This window comes from Oryza sativa, chromosome 3 (genome assembly GCF_034140825.1).
Source record: "Oryza sativa Japonica Group chromosome 3, ASM3414082v1".
NCBI lineage: Eukaryota > Viridiplantae > Streptophyta > Magnoliopsida > Poales > Poaceae > Oryza > Oryza sativa.
The window spans coordinates 21691228-21718102 of record NC_089037.1 but is presented as its reverse complement, the minus strand read 5'-3'; the positions used below and the strand labels follow the sequence as shown (position 1 = coordinate 21718102).

Below are 26875 nucleotides of genomic sequence, written 5' to 3'. Positions count from 1 at the left end.
GTAACCAAATGGAACCTTTATACCACTCAAACATGTTAGCAAATCAATCTTCTCTTCTTTCGAGAGAGTGTAGCAGGCTAGAGGAAGGTAAACCCTGCCGGATTCCGTGGTTATGGGATGTAGCTCCGAGCGAACACCCATATCTTCCAAATCTCGTCGGGCGTTGAGACCATCCTTTGTAGTACCTGGGTTAAGCAGTAATCCCATTAAACTCTCGCATACATTCTTCTCGACATGCATCAAATCTATGCAGTGGCGAACTTCAAGATTCATCCAGTATGGTAGTCTCCAAAATATTGACTTCTTTTTCCACATGCTCCTCTCTTTTGTCTTTTGTTTTTCCACATGCTCCTCTGTTTTTTCCTTCGATGTGCTCTTCTCTTTTCGCTTTCCAACTTTCCTCTTTTTTCCAAACTCGTTGGTTATTCCCATCACTAAGTTGTGCACCTCTGTCCCTGTTAGCTCTGCCGGCGGTCCGGCTGTATCTCTGTGTCCATTGAAATTCTTTCTCATATTCCTATATGGGTGATACCTTGGGAGAAATCTCCTATGACCCATGTAGACCGTCTTGTGTGAATGCTTCAACCATTTGCTTCTTGTTTCCTCCATACACTCCGAACACGCCCATTTCCCTTTCATAGTTTGGCCAGAAAGGTTGCCAAGGGCCGAATAATCGTTCATGGTACAAAACAGCATCACATGGAGGTTGAAATACTCTTGTGCATATGCGTCCCATGTTCGTGTGCCCTCATTCCATAGCCTTTCGAAGTCATCGATTATCGGTTCAAGGAACACATCGATATCGTTGCCAAGTTGTCTCGGTCCTTGAATGAGCATGGCAAGCATAATATACTTACTTTTGAAACACAACCAGGGAGGAAGGTTATAGTTAACAAGCAGAACTGGCCATGTACTGTGACGACTGCTCAAATCACCAAAAGGATTAATGCCGTCCGTACACATTGCAAAACGCATGTTTCTTGGGTCATTTGAGAATTCCTGGTAAATCCTATCGATTGTCCTCCACTATACTGAATCTGCTGGGTGCCTCAGCATACTATCGACTTTCCATTCTTCGGCATGCCAGCGCACAAGCTTAGCTTGTTCCTTATTCGCAAACATTCTCTTCATGCGCTCCGCAATTGGGAGATACCACGCCACCTTTGCTGGGCCTCCCCTCTTTGACTTACTTCCTTCACCTTCACTCTTTGCTCGTTTGTATCTTGATGCCCCACAGATAGGGCAGACATCCAAGTCAGCGTATTCCTTGTAATACAAAATGCAGTCGTTCGGACATGCATGAATTCTTCTGACCTCCAGGCCCAACGGACATAATACTTGCTTCGCTTCATATGTCGTCTACGGTAAATTGTTCCCCTCTAGCAACAGATCCTTTAACAGCTCAAGAAGTTCTGTAAAACTCTTGTCCGACCAGCCATTACTAGCCTTAAGCTTCATGAGTTCCAACACACATGACAACTTGCTGTGCTTCGACTTGCATCCATCATACAACGGCATCTGACAATCTTCCACCAACTTACTAAACTTCTCAAAATCTCTGTCGTTGTCCTCTGCGTCTTCAATGTCATGCAACATTGTAGATAGACATTGAGTGTCCAAATCTATGGTCTCTCCACCTAAAGGAGAAGGTACGAACATGCCTTCTCGAGCTGCGGCGGTGTTCTCTACATCCTGATCCAACACTTCTTCAGCTGCGACATCAGGCGCCTCTTGCTCTCCATGCTTGGTCCAGCAGGTATATTTCTTCATGAATCCATTCATTATCAAATGAGCATGCACTTCATCCTTGTCTTCGATCATCTGTTCATTCTTACAGTCCCTACATGGGCACAACATGTGCATGCTCATCCTACTTTTTCTGTCATTATCCGCAAATGTGACAAATTCAGTGACCCCCTCTCTATACTCGGTAGACAAACGATGCGCATAGTACATCCATCTACGATCCATCTGAAATCAACAACATACGAAGAAAAATATATGATGATCGATATATTGAGAATGAATGGAGAATAATGTGTTTTTTACCTTGAATTTTAGCAAAAAATCGCCCCCTTGCCCTCCCAACCGATTTGTGAACAGTAAAATGGTCGGGATGGAAAGCAGTTGGCGGTTTGGGGGGTATTTATAGACCCAACACACCTCAAACGGGTTAGATAAAAAAAGCCCGTCAAAGGTATTGGTCATACCTTTGACGGGCTTCAATTCAGTGGCCCGTCACTGGTATCCCCTCACCTGTGACGGGCCAGAAATGAAAGCCGTCACAGGTGGCGGCCCATCACCTGTGACGGCTTGTAATGTCTTGGCCTGTCATAGGTGAGGGGATACCAGTGACGGGTTGGAAGCAAAACTCCACTGGTATACCTGTGATGGGTTTTCCTTTCGGCCCATCACAGGTGAGGGGATACCTGTGACGGGCCGCGGCCGGATGCCTCACCGGTGACGGCATCCCGTATAACCCGTCAAAGGTAATGGTCACTAGTGACGGTGATTGTTTGCCCGTCACAGGTATCCCGTCAGAGGTGTGAGGATCTGGCGTAGTGAACCATATAACTAACGAACAAAAGAATGATGACACTAGACTACAGTAGTCTCTAATGTTCCATCCTGAAATTGAAAAGAAGTCCAAGACAGTGACTTTCACAAGTTTGCAACCTTTCTTCACCATGTCTTTATCATTTGTCTTTAAGCAACAAAGACCATTGCCGAGCCTAGTGCATTTCTCTGAATATTACCTGCAAAAAGAAGTTAGATTATAATCCATTGAAAACTACATTATTCCTACAAAGGAAAACCGTACAACATAAAGCTGCAATTCCCATGAAAAAAAATTGACATTTTAGTGGCGTGAACCCCATTTAGCCAATTACCAAAAAATTAGCAACGCTGGTGTGCGGTCTAATTCCAAAGGTTATGTGGAATAATAAATTATTCCACAAAAATCTTGCTACTTGAAAATCAAAGAAAAGATGTTTTATTGTTTCATAAAAATTACAAAGGCAACACTTAGTGCTACCCTTCCATCTCATTTTTATCAAGTTATCTTTAGTCAAAATTACCCCTTTGTTAAGATACCACGGGAAAATCATAATCTTCAAAGGGATTTTAAGTTTTCAAATGAAAGTTTTTCTTGGAATCACATTTTCATACACTAGAGCTTTATGCATCGAATTAATAGTAAATAATCATGCTTATGAGCTTTCTAAACAAACACATTGTTTTGGTCTGAAAGATCAAAAGCCACCACTTTAGCCCCTAAGTCATACCAAGCTACCAAGTTGTCTCCCACTAGCGCTCTTCTAAACGAAACATTTAGTTGCATCCTTCCAAAAACCTCGAGTACTCTCATTTTTTTTTGTTACTAGCTAGCCCATACAACTGTTGACAATTCTTAAGTACAAAATTGGACCATCAATTCCTGCATAAAAGCAAATGAATGAATATAAAGTGGAATATCAAACTTAGAGTTAGTGGTTATTGTTAATCATTTTCATAAGTCGTGGTGAATATTTGTACGTAGGTAAATTATGGATGAAAACCACCCGCTACGCAAAAAAACACACCACCGCCCAATAACACGCGAGTACACGGATTGGAGGGCCCACAAACCATTTGTACTCATTACTTAATCTTAACAAGAAAAGAAAAAACATGGACCATAAGACCATTCTACTCTCTCAAAATATTTCACCAGAGCACTTAATCCCTAATCCCTAAAATAGCTCATTTTACACATCCAATCTACTAATAGCAATTCATTTTACTCCCTTTCTAACTACATTCCTCTTTTTCTTTCCCTCCTTATATAAAATGTATTTTGCACTGCAATTTTCTAATATTATGATGAATATAATTATAACTTAACACCTCCATTAAAAAAGATGCAATTGTATCATAGCTATAATTGCATTCTTCTTGGATGGAGGTGGTATATGTCAACATTTTTTTCTAAATTTTTTTATTACCGTTTAGCTACGCTAGAAGCACCTAAAATCGATTTAAACATCAAGGTTTTAAAGTTTAAACAGACAGTCAATAATAAATTACAAATATTTTGAACATTTTTTTAGAGAAAAGTTCAAATTACACCCCTAATCTATTGAGTGAGTATGAATTACCCCCTAAACCCGAAAATCGGATATCTTCCACTCTCAACTATCAATACCGGATGAAAGCCCCCCGAGCAGCTTTGCAAGCGGTTTTGATCCTATGTCGTAGTCAAGTCAGCATTTTTTTATTAAAAAATCGATGGTCCCACCTATCAGATCTCTCTCCTCTCCATCACTTTCCCATCTCGCCAGGGTTTCACTTATCGCACGATAATCGCGTGATTATCGCGGTTATCGTGCTTACCGCGGGGGTACGGTAGGGGAAACCGGCGATATGGTTTGGATGAATTTTGACCAAATTTAAAATTCTGGAAAAAAAATTAAAAAAAATCATGGATATAGTCCTTGATTTGTAATTGCCAATGGTGAAGAAATTTTTTGAAATAGAGTAAGCTAAATTCAAATTTGAGGGCAAAACTGAAAAAGTTTACAAATTGGAAAAAGGAAGACAATATTGGGCCTTAAGTATCCTACATATTCTTCCAATTATTCTCAATTTCTAGTTTTCTACACATATTCAACTGTATTTTTTCCTATTTATTTTTCATTTACATGATTTCAGCTACACAGCCCGCAATAACCGTGTGAATATCACGGTTATCGCGATAAATCGTGCGATTATCACGGTGAAATCGCGAAACCGCCGAGTTTTGAATTCGAATTTTTGGATGTGATTTTTGTGCGATTTTAGACGATCATTGTGTGATTATCGCGGTTATCGCGCTACCACGGGGTGGCGATGACCCCGGCACAAACGATATGGTAAACCCTGCCTCTCGCACATCTCTCTCTCACATGCCAGATGCCGTGGAGGAGGTGCGCCAGCGGCTACGTGCATCTCACGGTGGAAGCCGATGTCATGCGCAGAAATTCACGAACTAGAATTCCCAAGCGGAATGAGCATGAAAATCCCTGTCCAGTACCAGTCAAGGTACATAAGCGATAAAGTTGATACACGGATCCACGTCTTACAAACATAATAAAAAGTCTAATGTATACTACGGAAAGGTTAAAGCGAGCTAAACTAAACATCTTGACGCTCACAGCTAAACTAACCATTTTAAAGGTAAAACAAGAAAAAAATAGGATTAATCAATAAAACAATTTGAGTGAGTAAAATGAAATTTCTTTCTTATTAAAAAGTTTTGCAAATAACGAGCCAGCTTGGCACGTTTGAGCTCATTATCTTATCAAGCTAGCTCAGCTTAGCTTGTTAATGTTAACGAATTAAAAGGCTCGCGAGCTGGCTCATTAATGAGCTGTCTTATTTATATAATTTAATAATTTTACGTTTACCATTTTACCATATATGCATATGAACATAATAATAAACACTAACTAATAAAAACTCAATAAATACAAATAGTCTTAATGTAATTTAAAGAATAAGCACTAGTTAAGCACTAAGTATATAAAGATATAGTTATATCTTGTACGTTAAGCTCACGAGTTAAAAGACTAACTCGGGGATTGCTGTGGGCGATCACCCCTATCACTCTCCTAACACGCTCCTCTCCCCTTCCACCTCTCCTCTTCTCTTTCTACTACACCATAAATTTTTTTTAAAAAAAAACAAGTTAGAAAAAAAATAAAAAATAGAAAAAAAAAATCTAATACTCTTATTTATGTGCATAGACTCTATACCTATGTCTGAAATTTTTACATTTTGGTCCTTTTTGAAAACTTATTTTACAAATAGACCCCTAAAAAAACTTAAACCGGAAATGGTCCTTTTTGGGACGCCAGAGTGGCTGGCGCCGTACCCTAACATGGCGGCGCCAGCCACACTGGCGCCGTGCCCGTGCCACCGTGGCAGTAGGGCTGTCGTGGAGGTGCTGACTAGGCCGAAGGGGGCGCCAGCCAGAGTGGCGCCGCCCCTCATACCACAGCGCCAGAGTGGCTGGCGCGCCCCTCCTCTGCGGGCCCCACCAACTTTCTCCCCCCCTCAAAATTTTCGCTTCTGCCTCCGGGCAACGGCTGGTGCCCCCCCCAAGACCGCGGCGCCAGGGTGGCTGGCGCCCCCCTCCTCCCCCCATCGAAGCCCTTCTGCCTCCGGGCCTCGGCTGGCGCCGCCCTCATGGACCACGGCGCCAGGGTAGCTGGCGCCGCCCTCCCCCCAGCCTGAAACCCTCCTGCCTCGCGGCACTGGCTGGCGCCGCCCTCCCCAACCGCGGCGCCAGGGTGGTTGGCGCCGCCCTATGCCTCCCTGCAAATTGAAGATCTATATTGCACAAATGTACCAATTCACAGTTCGCAATTCAAATCACAATTCACAGATTCGTACGGACTAAAACAAGTTCCAATTGCACAAATCACAATGCCAAAAGACCATCACATAGTCCTCACATAGTCCATCACATATTCCACACATCAAACAATGCCAAAAGTCCATCACATATTCCACACATCAAACAATGCCAAAAGTCCATCCTATATTCCACACATGAAACAATGTCAAAAGTCCATCACATAGTCCTCACATAGTCCATCACATTTTATATCACATATCCTCAAACTCAACATGTGCACCAACATAAGGTTCCACCACTCTACCACCGTAGTAAACACGAACAAGTCTATCCATCTACACCAAAAAATCAAATGTAACTTTGCAACAAAAATTAAATCTTCATTCCTAAACGTAGTCCAAACCGACATATTATAACCAATGCATAACTTAAATTGTCCCAAAGCTACTACTCCAAAAAAATATTTAATCCACCTACAACTATCAACAAGTTTACTAGTGCATTACACATCGAAATATTACAAATACTCCGTCATACAACCCAACCTAGTTCTAGTTAACTATAATCAATTTATATAATGCAACCAAAATTTTCTCACCTTCATATAATTAATGGTTAAAAGTTTAACCTATAGACTATAGCATCAAGTCCATCAAATTAAAATTACTTTCATGCCTCAACCATAATTTTTCATCCATCCATCCAACCAAACCATCCAAAAATTAACATTACCACATATATGGTTAAAAATCACAAATTTGGGTAAAAAAGGGGTTCTAGGGTTACCCACCGATCTACAAATTCAACCAATAAAAACGAAAAAAAGAGGGGTGAATGAAGGAGTCTACCTTTCTCTTCGATTTCCACAAAAAATCCCGCGAAAAACGAGTTCAAATGGAGTGGATTTGAGGTGGGGAGGTGAGGGGGAGAGAGAGGGGGAGAGCTGCTGCTGCTCAGCTCGGGCTGGTGCTTGGGCGAAAATGGGAGTGGGGAGGAGATAGGTGGTGGGGCCCACGGGGTTTAAGGGGTCGGCCCACAGAGGGGGGGCGCGCCAGCCATGCTGGCGCCGTGGTAGGAGGGGCGGCGCCAGTGTGGCTAGCGCCCCCATTCTGCCCAGTCAGCACCTCCACGACAGCCCTAGTGCCACGGTGGCACGGGCACGGCGCCAGTGTGGCTGGCGCCGCCATGTTGGGGTACGGCGCCAGCTACTCTTGCGCCCCAAAAAGGACCATTTCCGGTTTAAGTTTTGTAACGCTCCGCTTTTCGCGAGTCGTTAAAAACTAACTCGGCAAAATCCTAATTGCGAAAATTTTCGTTCTTTGTGTGAGAGTCTAAGTTGTGCCAAGGATCCCAATTTAATCCCGTTGTTCCCTCTCATCGAAATCAAAATCCTCCACCTCAAAAATTCCTCTTCCGATTCGAGTCTCTGGAATCAAATTCCGAAAGTCAATCCCTTCCCTTGAATCCTCCCCAAATAATTGTTCCCATTCCCGAAAGTATCAAACTCCCACTTTGTTTCCTTACTCGTCTCCTCGAACCCTTGTGTACAAGTATCAAAATTTAGATTCAAATCCCCTTTTTTTGAATCCCGTTGGCGACTCCTCCCTCTCATCCAAATCCCAATTCCGGAAGTCAATCTCTCCCTTCCTTGAACTCGTTGCCAAATCTTTCTCCCGATTTCGAGAGAATCGATTCTCATCCAAATCATTTCCTTGACTCCACCCTATGTTCCCGAGAACAAATACCCAAGTATTCCTTTTGAATCTTTTCCATGACTTCTCCTTGAGTTTCCCTTGATACATCCCTAAACCCTCGAGTTCGAATATCAAATTTGAATTCGAATCCAAACCCTAAATCTCTACAATTCTATCCAAATCGGTTTTCTCTGTAAAAGTCTACTTTACCTCCCTATATTTTTGGATGGACCGATTTTCCTCCCCCGGCCCATCTCCCCTCCTAGCCCATCATCTTCCCCCCCCCCCGCACGTGCGTTGCACGCATGCGAGCCGAGAGAGAGCCATCGCTCGCTCTCTCTGTTTCTCTCGCTCTCTCGTCTTCTTCCTCTCTCTCTATGTTTCTCTCTCTCTCTCTCATTCGATCTCTCTCTCTCCCACGCCAGCGCTGCCGCCATCGCCGATTTTTCCCGCTGCCGCCATTCAATTTTCGGCCGTGCCGCTCGTTCCCGCACACGCGCGCTCGCTCGAGGCCAGCCGCTCGGTCGCCGCCGCGTCAGCCCTGACGCTGCCCGTGACCGCGCGTCGCCCAGCCCCGCCTGTGCGCATGCGTCCAAGGTAGGGAGGCAGAGCCCTCGGCCTCGCTCCCTCTCCCTTTCCTTTATCCCGAAATAGCAAGGAGCAGAGCTCCCTTTCTTCTCCACCTTTTTCCTTTTGCCCGACCACCATCGGCGTCACCGCCTGCCACCACCTTGACCACGCCAGCTCGCCGCCCCCACCTTGACCGCTCCACGCTGCCAGCCCGCGCTCGCGTTTCAATCTTCGCCGTCTGATCCACCGCCGTCGCCGCTTTCGCACTGCCCACGAAACCGCCGCTGCCGCCCGTGAACACCAGCCGAGCTCCCTTGACCACCAATGTCGGTTTCCCTCCTCCAAACCGACCTCTCCTCCTCGCCTATAAAGCCCGCGCCCTCCCCTCTTGTTTCGTCTTCGCCTCGCTCGAAACACCCACGCCATTGATGCCGGCCGCCAGCTGCTCGCCCCCGCCCCGCCGTCGCGACCACCTCGCCACGGCTCCCTCCGCGTCGCCAACGCTGCTCCTCTCTCGTCGGTGAGCTTGCCGTCTGCTTCTTCCCCGTCCTTACCCGAAATAGCACTGAAGACGCCACCCTTCTTCTCCCTCCCCCTCTCACCGCATCGCGCCCGCCGCTGCTCGACATAGCCCGCCACCTTCCATTCCTCCGTTTTGCCGCGCTCGGCCGTGCGCCGCGACCGGCCACTTCCACCGTGCCTCCCCGGCCATCGGCCTCCCTCCCCTCCTTGATTCCCAGCGCCGCCGCAGCCGCTAGCTTCGCCCTCCGCGCTCGCGCCGTGCCGCTCTCACAGCCGCCGCCGGACGCCGTCGCCGGCCCTCCTCCGACCCCGGCGCCCTAATCCGCGCCGGCGGAAAGGATCCACTCCTCCTCCTCTTGCCCCGACGCCGTCCGTCGCCATCGGTGAGCCCTCCACCTAATTTCCTCTCGTTGTCGTCCTCCTTGATCTCCGTGGAACACCGCCGAACCGCCGCTCGTCGCCCTTGCGCCGCGCACTAGCTCGCCGGCCGCCATGCTCTGTCCCGGAGGCCGCCTCTCGTCGCCAGCCAATCTCGGTGCCGCTCCGTCCAATCCGACGCCGGAAACGGATTCCATGAACCCCGGAGATGCTCCCATCCCTTTGAATCGAACCCTCGTCGTCTCGTCGTGTTTTCCCCTTTTGCTCTCCGGTGATTGCCGCCGCCACAATCCACCGTCGTCGGCTCCTCTCGCGTCGATTCCTCTCGCCGCCACGCTCCCGGGGATCCCCTTGACCTCCCCCTGGCTGTCCCAAGGCCGTCGGCCTTCTCCTTTGTCTCCGCGCCGTGTCGCCGCTTCCGCCGCCGCATAACGCCGCCGTGCGTGCGCCGCCGGTGACCATCGGGTCCCGCGTCACCGCGTGCGCGTCGCAACACCATACCGGTTCGGCTAAGCCCGAGCCCGCGCACCCTTCGCTCTTCTCGCGCGCGGCCACGTCGGCGTGCCGGCGAGATTGGCTGCCGCCGCCGGCCGTCGTCGCGCGTCCTCTTCCTGATCCGAGCCGTGGAATGAGTTCCCCTTCTCCTCCTCCTGCCGCCAGTGCTAGCCGCCCCTTCCGGCTCGCCGCCGTTCGCCGGATCCCTCCGCGCGCCGTGGGCCGTCCGATGAGCCGCCCGGCCTCCTCTCCCTTCCCTATCCGACATGACGTCCACGTTGGCGCCACCTCAGCCGTCGGCCCCGCTTGACCGGGTCAAGCCGGCGCCCAGTCAGCCGCCCCACTCCTCCCCCTCTCTCCCGTGCTTGTGGGCTTGGCCCATCAGCGCACCTTCCCCTCGGCCCCTTAAAGCGAACAAAAGTACACATATACTCCCTTCGCCCAAGCCCAGTATCCATCACTCATAAACTAAAAGTCCAAATTTGCTCCCTCTCAATTTTATTCTCTCTTACCTTCTTGTTGACCCACTTGTCAATGAGTCAAAGATATTCTTGAGAATGTCTTTTCCAATATTCCACAAATATTTCTCTTTTCTATAAATTCAATAAATCATTTTTCCCTCTTTCAGAAATCAATTCCTTATTCCAAAATTCCATGAATCATTTTCCTTGGTCAGTGACTGTCAATAATATTCTTGAGAATATTATTTCCATAAATTCCGACAAAACATTTCCTTGTCCAGAAAATCCATTTAGACCTCCAAAATTCATATCCCTCGATCCGTAGCTCCGATCGCCTCCGTTCCACTTCCAGTAATCCCGTAAAATTGAGATCTATTTAATGGCACTACTAATTAGTCTAAATAGGATCTTTCTTTTGGTCCTTTGTTTAGGTTTTCGATTGTTTGCGTATAGTTGCGGTTATCGGATTTTCGTCGATCGCGGGTTTTCTCGAAGATTCGTGAAGCTTCGTGAAGACCTTGAGCAAGGCAAGTCACCCTTTGATCAATTGCCCCTATAATTGAAAAGTCATTATTGTTTTGTTTGCAACTTGCATTATTAGAATCACACACTTAACTTGCTTGGCCTCGGTTTGCGTGCCAAACCGACGGACCTACCCAGTAGTCGCACTAATTTCCGTAGGTCGTACTACCCTGATTCCTTGTCGCTCCACCCTTGTGGTACCTCGGTAATCGTGCTCTCTGAGCGCGTATACCAAATATCCCACATACACCGTTGTTTGTCGAAAACTTGGGAAATGGGTTTGTGAAGCCTTTAAAACCCGACATGTGGTGTCGGTGTGTTTGAAAATAAAATGAATTGTGAAAACTCGCGATGCGGGGGTTGTGCCTATGTGGCACTGTCCCGTATTCGCATATAAGGACCGATTCCTGTGGGAAAACTCATCGAACATAATCAAAGTGCAACCACAAGGTGGAATGGGACACTCTGGCTAAGTAACTAGTCGATTCAGGGAAACCTCGCATGCCAATAGTTGGGAACGCCGGGGCGGGGTCGGACAAACCGGGTTCCTGGTAATGCAAGAACGAGAAGCTTGCTGAATTACCGATCGAGGTGGTTGGAGTTTGATTTGTGAATGCCTAAAATGGCCTATATTTATGTGAGGATTTGATCCTTCTATGTGGCATGAGGTATCCCTGGGTCGGCTTGGGAAAGGCTTTGTCGCGAACCTCTGACACCGGCCAGTGTCTGGAGTAAGTTCGTGTCTTGTGGGTAAAGTGTACCCCTCTGCAGAGGTTAACTAACTGTTCGAACAGCCGTGCCCACAGTCATGGGCGGATGTGAGGTGGTTCCCGTTGCGTAGATTTGTTTTCATGTGCTTTGTGAAAAGTTGTTGTGGTGTGGGAATCGTAACCAGAATCAGCCTATGTGGCAGATGGATGACCTGAGTGGTCAGAAACGAATCTGTGTGATTCGGGATGTCTGTGGGCATCATAGACTAGGCTTCCCGAGTGGAAGCGGATTGCTTTGCTGCTGGGCAGCTGGACTCTGGGAGTCCGCAAAAAACGAATAAGGCTCTGGGAGCCGCCTAATCAAGTGAAATGGCTCTGGGAAGTCGAGAAGTAATGATCTGACCCGGGAGGTCGGTACATTACCTATTGAGTTGTAGAAAAGCACCTCTTAAGTCGATTTGAGACGCAAGTCTCTTTTCGACCCAAACCTAACAAGAAGTAAATCACTTAGTGATTTCAAAAATGATTTCAAACAAAGGATTTGCAAAACAACCTTGCCTCTCTTCCAAGCTTGCATTAAACACCTAAATTCCCGTGACTTGCTGAGTACGAAAGTACTCACCCTTGCTCTATATAAATATATATAGTTCCTCCGCCCTAAAGTTGAAGATGAGGTGAAGTGAAGATTAGGGTTTCGTCCTGGTTCCCAGCTGTCGCCTGTGGTGTTGGGTGTTCGACCGTTGGTTCCGCTGCTGCTGTTGTTGTTGGTGTTCGCCTCGTTCGTGTCGTCGGTTGTATTCTCGGGCTGTCTGAGTTGCAACCTAAGTTAAGGTAAATAAGTCCTCTATTTATTTTAAGGATTGCTATGATTCATATTTGTCACCGTGGGTACCAGCACTATGTCCTGGGACTGGTACCGAGATCGCGGTTTCGTAGGAAGCGGTTCGCGCCGTTTTCCCTATGACACGCTCCTGTCAGGTGCCGTCGTACGGCGGTATCAAATTGGGGTGTGACAAGTTTTCTCAGGGGTTTATTTGTAAAATAAGTTTTCAAAAAGGACCAAAATGTAAAAATTTCAGATACCTATGTATGTATAGACTCTATACCGTAAATTTTGCACGTATAAACTTTATGTATAGAAATAATATATATATATATATATATGTATATATAATATTTGAATTCAAATTCAAATTTGAATCGGGTATATGAACTTTTGACTTATAAACTTTGGGTCTATATACTACTACCTCCGTCCCATAAAAGTTGAATTTCTAGGGGATTAATAACATATTATGAGGATAGACAAATGACTACAATAACCCAATTTAATAAACACAGTACATGCACACATTCCATATATAAACTTGATTAAAAGGAATGTTGAGATAATGTGTTAGAGATGGGATGAAAAGAAAGAAGATTACAAGGAAATGTAATCAGTTTAATGGGTCCCACATCAGTAGAAACACAACTTTTACAGGACAAAGGTTTAAAGGTAAAAATTTAATTTTTATAGGATGAAGGTAGTAGGTGTATAAACTTTAGATGTGTAAATTTAAGGTGTACAAAACTTTAAGTACATAAATTTATTAAAATAGAAAAGTAATGTGGTGTCAACAAAGGAAACCACGTGAGGAAGAGGCTGATCGTGCGGGTCGAACGATCGCCCATTAGAATTTTCGGACTAACTCGACTCGACTAATTAAGATTCGAACTGTTCCAAATCAAAAGACAAGACACAGGAGACATATGAATATGTTACCCAACCTATTATAGGTGATAGGTGACAGAAATTGGTCGGTTCCGTGAAAACCAGACTTTTCGGGCTAGCCCGAGAACACCAACTGTTCTCTTTTATTGGTTCAACCGGATTATATCCGGATGCAATGGATTTCAGGCGGTTTTCGCTTCGGTCTCCCCTCCGGCCCTCCCTACGTCCCGAGCCCCCGCCCCGTTCCTCCCCCACGCACGCGGAAGCGCAGCGGCGGCGGCACACCGCGGGTTGAGGCCACCGGCGACAGCGCTGCACAGCGCGGCGGGACTCCTCTCCTATTCTCGTTCCATCCCCACGTACGCCGAGGGAACCGGTTGACCCAGGTCTCAGCCCCGATTCCTGTCCTCCCCGGTCCAGTTCCCCCCATTCGAAGCTAGGTATTTCCCCCGAAACCCTACAATTTCTGCCCATCCCCCTTCTATTTTGCATTGTTTTTTTGTGCCGGATTAGAAGAAATCCTAGTTTTATTCCGTGCTAATGAACGAATATTAGGCCGATTAGTTGCTATTATTCATACAAATTGTACAATTTCAGATCCGAGGAGAACTTGTTGCGCTGACCTGACCTGACCTGACCTGCTTTGTGAGTTCCATAGTTGGTCTTGGTTCATATGCAGCGGACATACGTAAATATTGGAACCAACGTCTCTAATAGCTAGCAACTAGACCGGTGATGTGTATCTGTAATGAACCTTTCTCTGTTTCGTATGTACACCGAACAAATGATGTAGGAGTATTAGATAACAGAGATGAAGAATTATGCTTTGTCAGTATCTATCCTCCTGAGCATAAAGAAACAGCACATGTCTATGTTATTAGTGTATAAAACCTTTTCCCTTTCTGGATACCTCTAAATTTCTTTGTTGTCTAGTGAACAGATATATTGTACTAGTCAGTTGTTGTGAGAAGGAACACCTAGTTAGTATTAATATTTTTATGGTGCACACTACTGAATTTAAAAGATATATGTACAATGGTTCTAACAAGTGTGGTCAGTACATCATGATCACTTCAAATTATTTATTTAGACTAGATTGGAGTGAGTGGATGGCAGGCATGAGTCCAAATGTGCCACCAGGAAGTGTTAAACTACTGGCAAACTCTGCTGATGGGAATGATGTGTGACATATTTGCTGATCATGTTGCAGCAGGTAGTCGCGCAAATTTATCCAGTCAGGGGTTTGATGAAGTCATATCAAGAAATTTGCCGCAAGAACCGGGCTGTGGGTACAGGACCACTTTAATAACCAATGGGATAAACTTAGGGGCACATACGGCACTTGGATTTAAACCCATCTATACAGAGGTGCCATTGATGGTGGCGAGTTTGTAGAAGCAATTTGGGGAGAAGGGGATGTTACAGTGATGCCTGCACTTTGGCTAAAGGTGCAAGTGCGGTGGGCCTCGTCACCTAACCCGCTGGGCTAGGCCACACGCCCACACCATAAACCCACAAATCCACCTAGAATTGGATTGATATCGGATTGTCTGGTGATCTGCGCCTTTATCAGTTCCGCCAAAATTTATCTGCCAAATACTTGACATTTTGAATGATTGGCTCGTCGTTTTGCTGTATAGCACACGCAGGCAATAATTTGAGTGTAGAAGCCACGACCTACTGAACATGACATATCACTGTATCTCCTTTTTTTGACAATATACCTCTTTAGTGATGGGTCTAAATTCAATTTGGTCTAGATTTGATCGATTTTTTTTATGCAACCGAAAAGTGTGCCAGTATTGGCATTTGTGATTACCATCTACTTGTTTAATTACGCTGGATTTATAAACATGTTCAATTTATTGATTATCACCAACTGGTGGAACATAAACCTGCTATTTCTTTTCATGCAGATTGCTCCAGTACAATGAGCTGGAGATTTCCTCTTTTCGGGTATGTTATTGCCACCGAAAGCTTGTCGTTTGCTTTTCTAATTTCTGAGTCCTGACCTAGTCTCACAGAGCGTTTCAGCAATTGAGCTACCATTTCTATTCAATAGAAAATGCTATTTGTCTATCAGTACCAACCAACAGGCTTGATGTGATTCATAATCTTTAGTTCCTTTCTAAAAAGCCTTCAGATATTGATCCTCAGAGATTTGCTTGCTTTTGTTCCAAAAGTTTACTTTGTCATCCGAACGGAGTCACCAATCTACTACCCTGTCATTCCTTACGGTTGGCTCTTCAGTTAATTGAACTATAATATTATCATAAATAAATTAACGTGGCTATTTAAAATGATTTGCTGATTGCCTTTACGCTCACTTGAAAAATGTGCTCCTCTTGCTTCTTTGGCCCTGCTGAATGCTTGACAACAGCAGCTCGCAGCAGCAGCAACCTGATACAAATTTCCAGGACAACCCTACACAACCATGGTACCCTCCGTCTGTCCTTGGTTCATCTTCACATCCATCCCTGCCCAGCTCGTCCAGTGGTAGTCCACATCAAAGAGCTTCTGATAATCCCCAATCATTGCATGGTCAGCCATCTCCAGCTGAGGCTGCAGGGATAATTGCTCGCTTAAAGGACAAAAGGTTAGTGGCTATCCTTCTTTTCTGATGAGTTCCTTGTAGCTTTCTGTACACAAAGTTGTCTTTGTATTTATACCTTACCTGATCTGAACTGTGGCTTATGGGTTACAAATTGCAGCTGCTTTATTGCTTTTTTTACCCGAGTACTGTATGCATTTCATGTTTATATTAATAAGTGAGAGGTATTGGAATCTAACCAATAATATTAGAGAAATGAACTCTTTATAGTAATTTGGTTCATACAGCAATAGTGATACCAAGGTTGATATTTATAATCTTTCAATTGGTTATGAATGAGTTTTCGTAAAAAGTATATGTTATGAATGAAGATCTGCAAGCTTTTCAGAAGGCACGATAAATTTGCCAAGTCAGAGAGGATGTAAATAAGTGCTAAAAAGCAGTGCCTATGCATGGTTTGGTTGCTTTTTATAATCTCCAAATCTTTACTGTATGTGTATTTGCACAACATTTCCTTGTGGTCATATTTGTTTGGAATGCAAAACTGTTCTATATAATAGTGTCCTTTTTGGCAGTGTTGATGACTTGCAGAGACTGTTGAAAGACAAAGAGGCATACAGTGCTTTCTTCAATTCACTCGATCAAGTTAAAACCCAGAACAATGTAAGATTATGCTGAGTATATTGTTGTTTGATAGTTCGATATTCATGTTGCTAGACATGGACTTTTTAAGTCAGACTAATTATGAATAAAATTTCTGGGTTCCCCCACTAGCTAAAATATCACATTGGAAACTGCTACACATAACTCCAAGCTATATGCTCCAATTAGTTTACTTTTGCTGGCCTTTGAATCTTTGGGTTGCAGCACATCTCCTGTGTGGTGTTGATATGACTTGGGAATTAACGTGGATGATTATTCTAGAAGTATTTATGTTCGGTGCTGACCACTTTTATCTTTGAATAGTTGACTTGTCTAGATGCTAGATCTTCGCAAAATATTTCATCCTACATAGACATTCCTTAGAACTTATCGTCAGTTTGCTCATTTTCTGTTCTTCCTTAATGTTTAGTTGCGGGATGAGCTTAAAAAGGAGACAGTGCAACTTGCAAGTGAGTTATTCCTTATTCGTATTTCTGTAAATCAGCATCCGTTGTTTTATTGGATTGGTTGAACTATGAAGAAGATATAAACTTATTAGCTATTATCGTTTCTAAATCAAATATGGTTGGATGTTGCAAACTTGCAGGGGATAATTTGGAAAAGGAACAGCGGATCTCGGAGATTAGGAATCAGGTTTAGTATTATCAGTTTCATCTCATAAACTAGAAATCACTGTAGCCATGTTGTGCTATTCATCATTATTGAAGAGATAATTAAAGAAACTTACATACAATTAAGATTTAAGACCATAATAATGGAAATTTTGTCTGCATGTCATAATTTTTTTTTTTGCATTGACATTAGAATTGCATTTATTATTGTGCAGTGCACTATTATAAGAACTACAGAACTAGCTGCTGCTCAGGATAGGTTGGCTGATTTAGAAAGGCAAAGGGATGAGGTTATGAAGTCGTATTCCCCTGCTGCACTGCTCGACAAGCTCCAAAGTAAGTCTCTGAACAGCTGCATCATGTGCTCCTTAATAAAATTATGTGCTTTATTATTTGTAACCGAATGTTATGTGCATTAGTGCACCAAATTCATGTCCATCTTTTGTATGCGTGCCTAGTATCTTAGTGTTTGAATGCATACTACACTCATGTAGTCATGATGTTAAACTGGCTTATTATGAGGTTAGGACTGGCATCAGCCAGCGTGATAGTGGTGTATATGTTAGTTCCATTTCAAGGAACCTTGATTAGTTCATTCTGACATTGTTTGAAGTCCAACCATGTAATGTTATTTCTGAAACACCCAAGGGCTGACATTTTCCTGCATTACCTCGGTGCTTGCTCAGAATTGATGGCGAAGTTAGATGAGGAGTCTGAGGAGCTGCATCAGAAGTTCCTGGAGAAGGACATTGACCTCCCTACCTTTGTGCAGAAGCACAAGAAGCTCCGAACTGCCTACCACAAGCAGGCATTGCTCCATCTCGCCGGCAAGACCTCGGTTCGCTGAGATCCGTCACCCTATTGTTGTATGTATCCCATTTTCCTGTATTCTGTACTGCGATAGGCTGTTTATAAGTGCTGCTTAAAATTGTAGAGCTTGCCAAACATCATATTTGGACTGCATGTAGTATTTAAAGCGTGAATTCATCATCATGTCATGGTTTTCACTTGTATCTTGCAGGTTGCCATTTATATCGAGCCGATTTTTTTAGCCTGCTCTTTCCTTTTTCGATTTACCATAATGTCAAAATGGCCCCTAGTGCATCCTTGGTGGGTGCCTTGAACGTCTGATGATATGCCTTATTGCCTTTCAGCCTCATCTTTTAGCTTATGTTTATACTTATAAGTCAAAATTTGAATTTTCAACCTTAAATTTGAAGTTGATTTTGAGGTTTTTTTCATCATAGTTTATTTTTCAGCCTTTGCTTTTAGATCGCTAAGAACATTTATATAAAAGTTTTATTTACAAATTATTTTTCGTTTGCAAATATGCCGTGAAACAATGGCCTCCTTTCGTACTCCCTCTGTCCTATAATATTACAATCTAGGACTGGATTAGACGTTTCATAGTACAATGAATTTGGGCATGTATCTGTTCAGATTCGTTGTACTATAAAACGTCCCATCCAGTCCTAGGTTTTAATATTATGGGACGGAGGGAGTAGATGGCAATATCTTCGCAGTTCCCCTGCCTACTCAACACCCTCTGTCTATCTTCCTCACCTATACTCAACAGTGTAGGGTTATATCCTGTCTCGTGATATACTTCTTTCGTTCTAGAAAAATAATCAAGTCCACTGTAAATTTGGATAAGCATCTTAGTCAAATTCATATATAGGATTTGATTCTTTTTGAGACAAAATGTCGTGCATATATAGTAGACAGGGAGAGAGCCTTTTGCTGAATGGAACACTTCTCTTGAGATGAAATGGAAAGTGTTAGATGATGGAGCTAGATAAGACTACTATAGCATGTCACTGAACCATGTTATAGCAAGAGAAAAGGATATCATTCCCTCCCGTCATAATTAGATCATGTTCTGGATAATATTTGATAAAATTTTCATAGTCCGATAAATTTTAAAATACTAGTGCCGTTGCCATCCTTACCCATGATTAAGGATTCCTTGAGATTAGATAGGAAAAAATGGTAATGCTTGAAATTAACGGCAAGAAATCATCTAACCCCCCCCCCCCCAATGTTATCCTAGGACCTTTGCTGTCGTTCACTCTGTCGTACACAACAAAAACAAAATAATCCATGCATGCGAAATTCAAACATTCAAACCCCCCGGCCTCTACGCCTTCCAAATTTATCCATTCCAACGGCACGTAACGACGCATGGAGACTGGAGAGACGAGCGTTCGGCAGGAGGCAGGAGGAGTCTGTGAGTTAGTTTGTTTCGCGGAAAAAATTTTCTATACAAAAGTTGTTTTAAAAAAGTCATATTAATTTATTTTTGAAGTTTAAAATAGTTTATACTCAATTAATCATATGCTAATGGCTCACCTCGTTTTGCGTATCTTCCCAATCTTCTCTTTCCCTCTCCTCTTCCCAAGTTTTGGTCACAATTTCCCCCAAACTCGCATCGTTTCCATTCCCGCCATTCCAACAAACTCACAGACGGGTTCACGCTAGGGATGAAAACGGAGCGGATAGTTTCCGTCTGCTCCGGATAAAAACGGATACGGATACCTTTCGGATCGGATAGTTCGGATACGAATACAGATATGGTATCGGGGTTTCCGTCGAATACGTATAATAATTCAGATATCTGGTGAACAGTGCTATTCGGATGTTCGCAGAAGCCATGAGATATATCTCATTTCTTTTTAACTCTATAACCTTCAATATACCTTTATAGATTTTTATAGTAGTTTATCTCTTAACACTAGTCCATACTATTAATATTATTTAAATTTTAAAAAATATTTATAAATTATACTTCATTTTATATAAAATGAGCTAATTATATATGTTGATATTTGTTCTAGAAGTTGAGTTGGTTTCGTGTTCCATGAAAAAAGTGTTTCCGTATTTGTGTCCGATCATATTCGATTCTTATTCGTATTCGAGATAATCCGTATTTGAGCTATTCGTATTCGTTTTCATATACAATAAAAAAATGAAAATGGATATAGTGCATTATCCGTTCGTATCCGCTCCGTTTTCATCTCCGTATTGGCTCCGTTCTCATCTCTAGTTCACACCGCCAATAACAGGTGGGCCCCACAGTGACGTCACAGGAAGCTGACCCACCTGTCATCGAGAGCCCACTCAGCACGTCCGTACTCCAACCCACTACCCCCACCACCCAACCCAACCTCCCTCCCTCGCGTGCGCAATGACCTACACAACTCCTCACGCACAATCCGGGCCCGCACGTCAGTGGGGTCACAGAGTGGGCTGGGTAACCGAGTGCGTGGCGGAGAAATCTACTAGTACTTGTATATCTGACTTCTCTTCTCCTCCTCTTCCGATAAACCCTCATCGTCAGTTCGTCACCCACCGTCGCCTCGGGGAAACCGCGCCAGTGAGAAGGCATCAAGCCGTCAAGCACGGCCAGCTACTAGCCATGGTGACGACGCGGGGGATGGCCGCGACGGCGTCGGCTGCGGAAGGGTACGAGAGGGAGAGGGAGGCGAGGATCCAGGAGAACATGGAGCGGATGCAGAAGCTGGGGATACGTGATCTTGCCAACCGCTTCAACCAGTCCGCGACCGGTTTCGCCGGCGGCGGGAGCTGGAGCGGGAGCGATCGCTGGAGGCGGAAGGTGCCTGTGACGGCGGGACCCGCATCCCCATCGCCTGCTCGTCGGTCACTCAGGTTCGGAGCGATTCCTCTTGGGGGAAGTTTCCATTTTGTGGGGTTTATGCAGAAACTGTTGGTGCAATGAGCGGACTAATGTTGATTGGTGATGGATTGACAAAATTTCTGTGCTTGTGGCGGTTTCAAAAATCTTTTTTTAATGCTGTTTATATATTTTTTCATTCCTTTTTTTTCTTTTTCTGCAATCGGTGCTTGGAGCGGACTGCCGTTGATTGTTGATGGATTGAGAAATTTCTCTGTGTGTGGCAGGAAAATCTTTCTATTATGCTGTTTAATTAATTCTTTTGTATATATATTTGTATCTATGGTTCAACTAATTAATCTTCTATTAGAGTCCTTTTGGAGTTTCGGAAATTAATATCCATTGCGCTATGACTAGGACTACTGACAGTTCTTGTTCATCACTTCATGCAATTTTGTTGCTTCTGTTTTTCTCCATTCTTTCTAGACTCTATATGCATTTCACTTCAAATATTTTAGTTTTATAAGTTTACTGTGCTCTTAATATCTTGTGGCGTACCTGTCTTGTCATAATCGGTGTAGTTGAAAAAATGTTGCCTCCGTTGACTAGCCACTACATAATCCCATAACTGTACCCTGTGATCCGCATTCATAATCTTCACATCATCGAATGTTAAAGGGAGATTCGGTTGTAAGGCGATGCCTTTGTGCTAAAACCGGTTTCTATTAGGATTTTTCGCATAGTTTATTTGCCACGAATTTAAATTTCGATGTGTTAATATGTCGTTTACATGAAGAATAATTTATTTATATATTGATTAAGTTTAGGTTGGTTGATACGCATTTCCTTCAATATTACCCTCTAATGGTTTGCATATAAATGGCTCCTTTACTGAACAATATGAATTATCTTGTTTTTTTAACACATGTTTAATTTAGGCTGAAGAGCCTAGATCCTGTTAACTACTGCGAGATTCGGACAAGAAAGGGCAAGGATGTTGAAGGTGGAAGCTCTGTTCCAATTGAGGTTGGGTCCGAGGAAGAAGTTAACGCAGAAGATGCTGCTCCGGTCGCTAAGGAGGATCAGGGCCATTCAGAGGCTATCCAGGATGAAGATGCTGACCACCACCAAGTGAATGACCCCGCTGATGATGATGGTGACGAGGATGACAGGGAGTCTGTGGTGACGTCTAGTTCTCAGGATTGTGAGGTTAATCTAGAAGACATTATTGGGTGTGCCACTTCATCTAAGCCGGCTGGCCCAAAGAAGAGAAAGTTGATCGAACGAAACCCTGACTATGTGTTGCGAGAGCTAGCTTGATCAGGTCCCGTTCCAACAGATCATGAACAGCCTGATCTTATGAGCATGACAGTCTCTTTTTGGTGCCCGTGCCCCGTGAACGATCTGTCAGTATCTTTTGCCGAGGAAAGACAGGTTTATTGGACCAGTGTGTTTCAGTTCATTTGCACGTACGTGCTGTGTGTTAGTGTCATCATCGTTGGCTAGGCAATTGTGGCGCACGCTCTTTTGCTCGAAACTTTTATGGCTGTGCCAACTGCCAAGTATGGTTCTGCTTGATGATATAAGCTTATAATAATGCTCTATGAATCACAATAGGCTACATATATATTCAGCCTAATGCTTTATTTCGTTCGTATAAGCTTATCGGGGGCAGGGGTTCACTTTCTCGTTTTCGGCCTTGTATCGGGCAGTGCCGTCGGAAATTTCAGTCCGAAATTTTTGAACTTTAGAACAAAATTTAGTTAAATTTGAACAAATATCTATCTATTATATACTAAAAGTCCATCAAACTCCCTACAACCGCTCCAAAGCCGTCATGTGGCATTCCTACAAACGCTCTCAAGCCGTCACATGGCACAGTTTAATCTCACCGTTGTTTTTCACTTAAATTGGTGGACCCGTTATTTTACACCATTACATTAGATTTATTATTAAAATAATAACTTCCTCCTGCATATACAATACAAACAGTACTACCGTTACCGTTCGTACGTACGATTGATTTACCGGAAGGAAAACACTATGTGTCTATGGTACCGTAGGAAAAAAAATGACGGTTTTTAGAATAGCTTTTTCTACAAAATATAAAGATCTATATTACTCCCTCCGTCTCATAATAAGAGTAGTTGTGGGTTTTAGTGTTCAACTTTGACCATCCATCTTGTTTGAAATATTTTTATGATTAATATTTTTTGTTGTTATTAGATAATAAAATATGAATAGTACTTTACGTGTGACTTAACTTTTAAAATTTTTTAATAAATTTTTCAAATAAGACGGACGGTCAAACGTTAGGGACATAAACTTTAGCTGCACTTATAATGGGACAGAGGAAGTACTTCACAAATATAGATATGCAGCTAAACTATGATCTATAATAAAAATATATAATATCCAATCAACATTCTTTAAACCATCTTTTAGATTACTTTTAGATTTAAAAAACATGTGACCATGATACCATCGGGGAAAAAATTGACGGTCTTTAAAATACTATTTTCCTACAATATAATATAATGAAGTACTTAGATAAAAAAGGACAAAGCCAAAAAAGCATACGTATGTGATACTGTTGGGAAAATATTAACCTTCTTTAAAATAGGATTGTTCTACAATATAAAGATAAAATATATTACTTCAGAAATATAAAATATGTAGTTAAACTAAGATCTATAATAAAATATATAAAATATCCAATCAACGTTCTTTAAACCGTATTTTAAATTATTTTAGATCAGATATCTAATTTGTGATCATGATGTATTATTTAAACTAAATTATAAAATTTATATTGTGATCTTAAATACATCACGACACATTGGACCGACATATAATAGTTAGTTGTATGATAATTTTTCAAAACAAATTCACATCATATTTTAGGGTGTGAAATATCACTACACAAATATACAATCTAATTTAAATCTACATATGTTAAAAAAAATGAAAACATCACAATTTAGTTATGTTTTTTAAAGTATGTCTGAGATTTAATTGTAATTTGTTTGAGATTAAGATTCTCAAAGTATTTTTTTTGGATATTTTCATAACTATTTAATTGATATTTGAGAAGTGGGTAGCATACATGCTGCATAGATATAAAAAAACTATCAACAATATTTCCTGCTAATGATCTTGCTATAATCCATTATGAGATCTATGGGCACATATTTTTTTTGCCAAATATTTTTAACACAAATGAAGAGTGAAACAACATGCATAATAAACTACTCATGATATATTTTCTTATACTTAAGGAATTTCAATATTTCGGGCATAATTGATGGATATATGCCATAAACTTCACTGACGTGACTATGAGTTGAAAACATAGACACTAAACTATAGATATTTGTTAAAATATAATCAATAATATGGTGCTCTAGATATTATCGTGGTGTTATGCATATTTAATTATAATTTTTTAAAATATCATCGAATGATTAACCTCATTCATTTTCAATAGTGAGTATTTTATCTATATGATAAAAATTTGTGTAATAATGATGAATACCAAAAACAAATTGTGTCTACACTAAACCACAAATACACTGAAAACAATAAAAAGAACTATCTTGATCACCTCCATCTTCTCTTTGTCCTTTCCTAAAGGGCACCAAGCATGGACAATAGAGTTCGCTATATAAGTATATAGCATGGAACATACGACTAAGTTAAGGTGGCCGTGGTAGCTAATAGTGCTCAACTTTTTACTTATCGATGCAATAATTTATGAGCACGCAATCATGAATTAGATATTAAAATTGTGATCCAAGCTGATATTGAGGAACACAACTATAGTGATGCAGGACCCATATTTCAAGGCAATAAAGAAAGAAAGTCTTGGCGGCTACGATCGGTTTTATCTATTAGAGTAGCATTCATGTTTAACTTTAATGGTGCTATCCCATTAATGGATAGAAGTAACGGTATTTTTACCATATTTATATATTGATTTACAAATAAGTGAGACATGAAAACCAAGTAGTGGATATTTGTACTGTATTAATGATGTATTGTGATTATTTTATTGGCGCATATGCAACTTCACCTTTCTCAGCTTTATTAAAAATAAAATAAGTAGTACTACCTCTGTCCCATGATAATTGTATTTTTAGGATTTGAATTTGTCCTAAAATAATTGTCATAGTAGAGTACTAATGATACCATTAATCACATCTCATCCAAATTTATTCTTATTTTACCCTAACTACCATTTCATTCTTACATATAAACCGTTTAATAAGGGGTAATATATGCTAAATGACTTAGAATTACAATTAATTTGGGACGGAGATAGTAGCGATTTATATGTTACTCGGTAAAAGTGTTTTTATTTAAATTTGAGAAATATTCCTATCATTTAATATCAATATGATTTTTTTCACATTCTTTTTATAAAAACAATCAACAAGATTCCCGCGCATCCGTGCGGGCTGCCTTCCCAGTTACTAAAATTTATGAAAAATTTTTAAAAAATAAAAATCTCAGCCGAAATAATATTGTATCGGAGGGGGTCAAAAATGACCGAAATTTTAGTCCGAAATGTCAATTAAACCCTGATCGGGGGCACCGGATTCTTGTTGTTCTGTTGTGAAAGCTTTGAATTCCTGATGAAATCCATCACGTTCATCTTTAAAATTGCAAGTATAAGGTTGACATACATTTTGACAAACTAAACAACAGTTTATAGAGGAATCAACATCACCAAATAGAAGGGCAAACAACAAGTAAATAGCCTCAAAATTGATAACTTTCAAGGTAAGGTGTGCGTGCCTGATATACTATTGGTGACACTGGCTGGAATATACCCAGAGAACATGTTTTCTTTTAGTAGTAGATATACTCCTATATCGTAATTCCTGTGAGATCTCCAGTCAAACTCGTCAATCCTCCATGGAACTTATTCCATGATGATCAAGTCCCTGTAGCATTATTTTGCAGGCTTTCAGAAAAGTTGGAAATCTTCCAGATGATACTGTTGTTACTTAGACTTCCAAGATTTCTCATCCCAAAGCATTATGGAAATTCTCCATCCAAAATAATGTTGGCTAAATCCAACTCAACTAATAATTTCAATTTGCAGATATAAAATGGAATACGACCTTTGATGTTGTTTGAGGCTAGAGATTTATGACATGTTGCTGCTTGTGTTCCTTCCGGATGAGGATGCGCGGCGTACGTGGTGCGGCCACAAGGGGCGGCGGCGGCGGCGAACGCGGGCGGGTGATGGGTGGCGACTGGCGAGTGGCGTGGGCGGTGTGGGTGGCAAGCGACAAATCTACGAGCGGCGCGGGCGGCTATAGGGTTCTTCGAGTCTTCCAACGGCATGGGCGGAGATTGGCGTCATTAGCTTTTTCGGTTTGCATGCGTGAGAAAAAAAAGATCTGATCGAGAGCTAGGATTTTGGTCTTTGCCTGTTTTCATCTTTTCTTATTGGGTTTATTTATGGGCTTCGAGTGTCGTTTTTGGGCTTTTGGCTACAGGTGCTCACGGGCTGTACTAGATCTTTAAGGCTAATGAGTCAGCTCGCAAGCTAGCTGTTTATCTCTAGTCAAATTTTGCTATATGAACTACTTATGTGTGGTTTTAGTCCTAGGACACTGCCCAAACTCATTTTTAGGGGAAAACACTCTATAAACGTGGTAATTTACCAGTGGACACCGCGCCGATTAAAATAATAATTTTCGGTTGAAAAGGAGAGAGAAATCATGTGAAATATCAAAAATGCCCTTGGGCTCTATCTCCTATCTTTCTTCTCATCTCTCTCTATATTCTCTCTTAGAGACGCATGGGGCAGCGTCGGTTGCCGGGGCTTGAGCTCGTCACGGCGGAGGAGATGGCGAGGACGACGGCCGGCGGAGTGGAACAGGGCATCGGCTACGGCGTAGCGGAGCTGGCGGCCGAAGCAGGTGGGCGAGCGCGCGGTGGCCGGCGGGGTGGAGTTGGGCGC

General features: G+C 42.6%; 2 protein-coding genes across 5 annotated transcripts; both read left to right on the top strand.

Annotated features, from left to right (window-relative positions):
- Positions 1-13617: 13617 nt before the first annotated feature.
- On the top strand, positions 13618-18321 carry LOC4333290 (vacuolar protein-sorting-associated protein 37 homolog 1). Of its 4 annotated transcripts, none has more exons than XM_015772562.3 (9): positions 13618-13885; positions 14043-14090; positions 15362-15401; positions 15829-16041; positions 16572-16659; positions 17069-17108; positions 17246-17292; positions 17486-17606; positions 17957-18321. In XM_015772562.3, the coding sequence occupies exons 3-9, from the start codon at positions 15376-15378 to the stop codon at positions 18115-18117; spliced, it is 696 nt and encodes a 231-aa protein (XP_015628048.1). In that variant the 5' UTR covers positions 13618-13885; positions 14043-14090; positions 15362-15375; the 3' UTR covers positions 18118-18321. The 4 variants fall into 4 exon arrangements, with proteins under 4 accessions (XP_015628048.1, XP_066164425.1, XP_015628047.1 ...); XM_066308328.1 differs by having other exon boundaries at positions 15826-16041; XM_015772561.3 differs by lacking the exon at positions 14043-14090.
- Positions 18322-20588: 2267 nt separating this feature from the next.
- On the top strand, positions 20589-22547 carry LOC9267458 (uncharacterized). The gene is made up of 2 exons (XM_015773580.3): positions 20589-20936; positions 21840-22547. The coding sequence occupies exons 1-2, from the start codon at positions 20686-20688 to the stop codon at positions 22219-22221; spliced, it is 633 nt and encodes a 210-aa protein (XP_015629066.1). The 5' UTR covers positions 20589-20685; the 3' UTR covers positions 22222-22547.
- The last annotated feature ends 4328 nt before the right edge of the window (positions 22548-26875 follow it).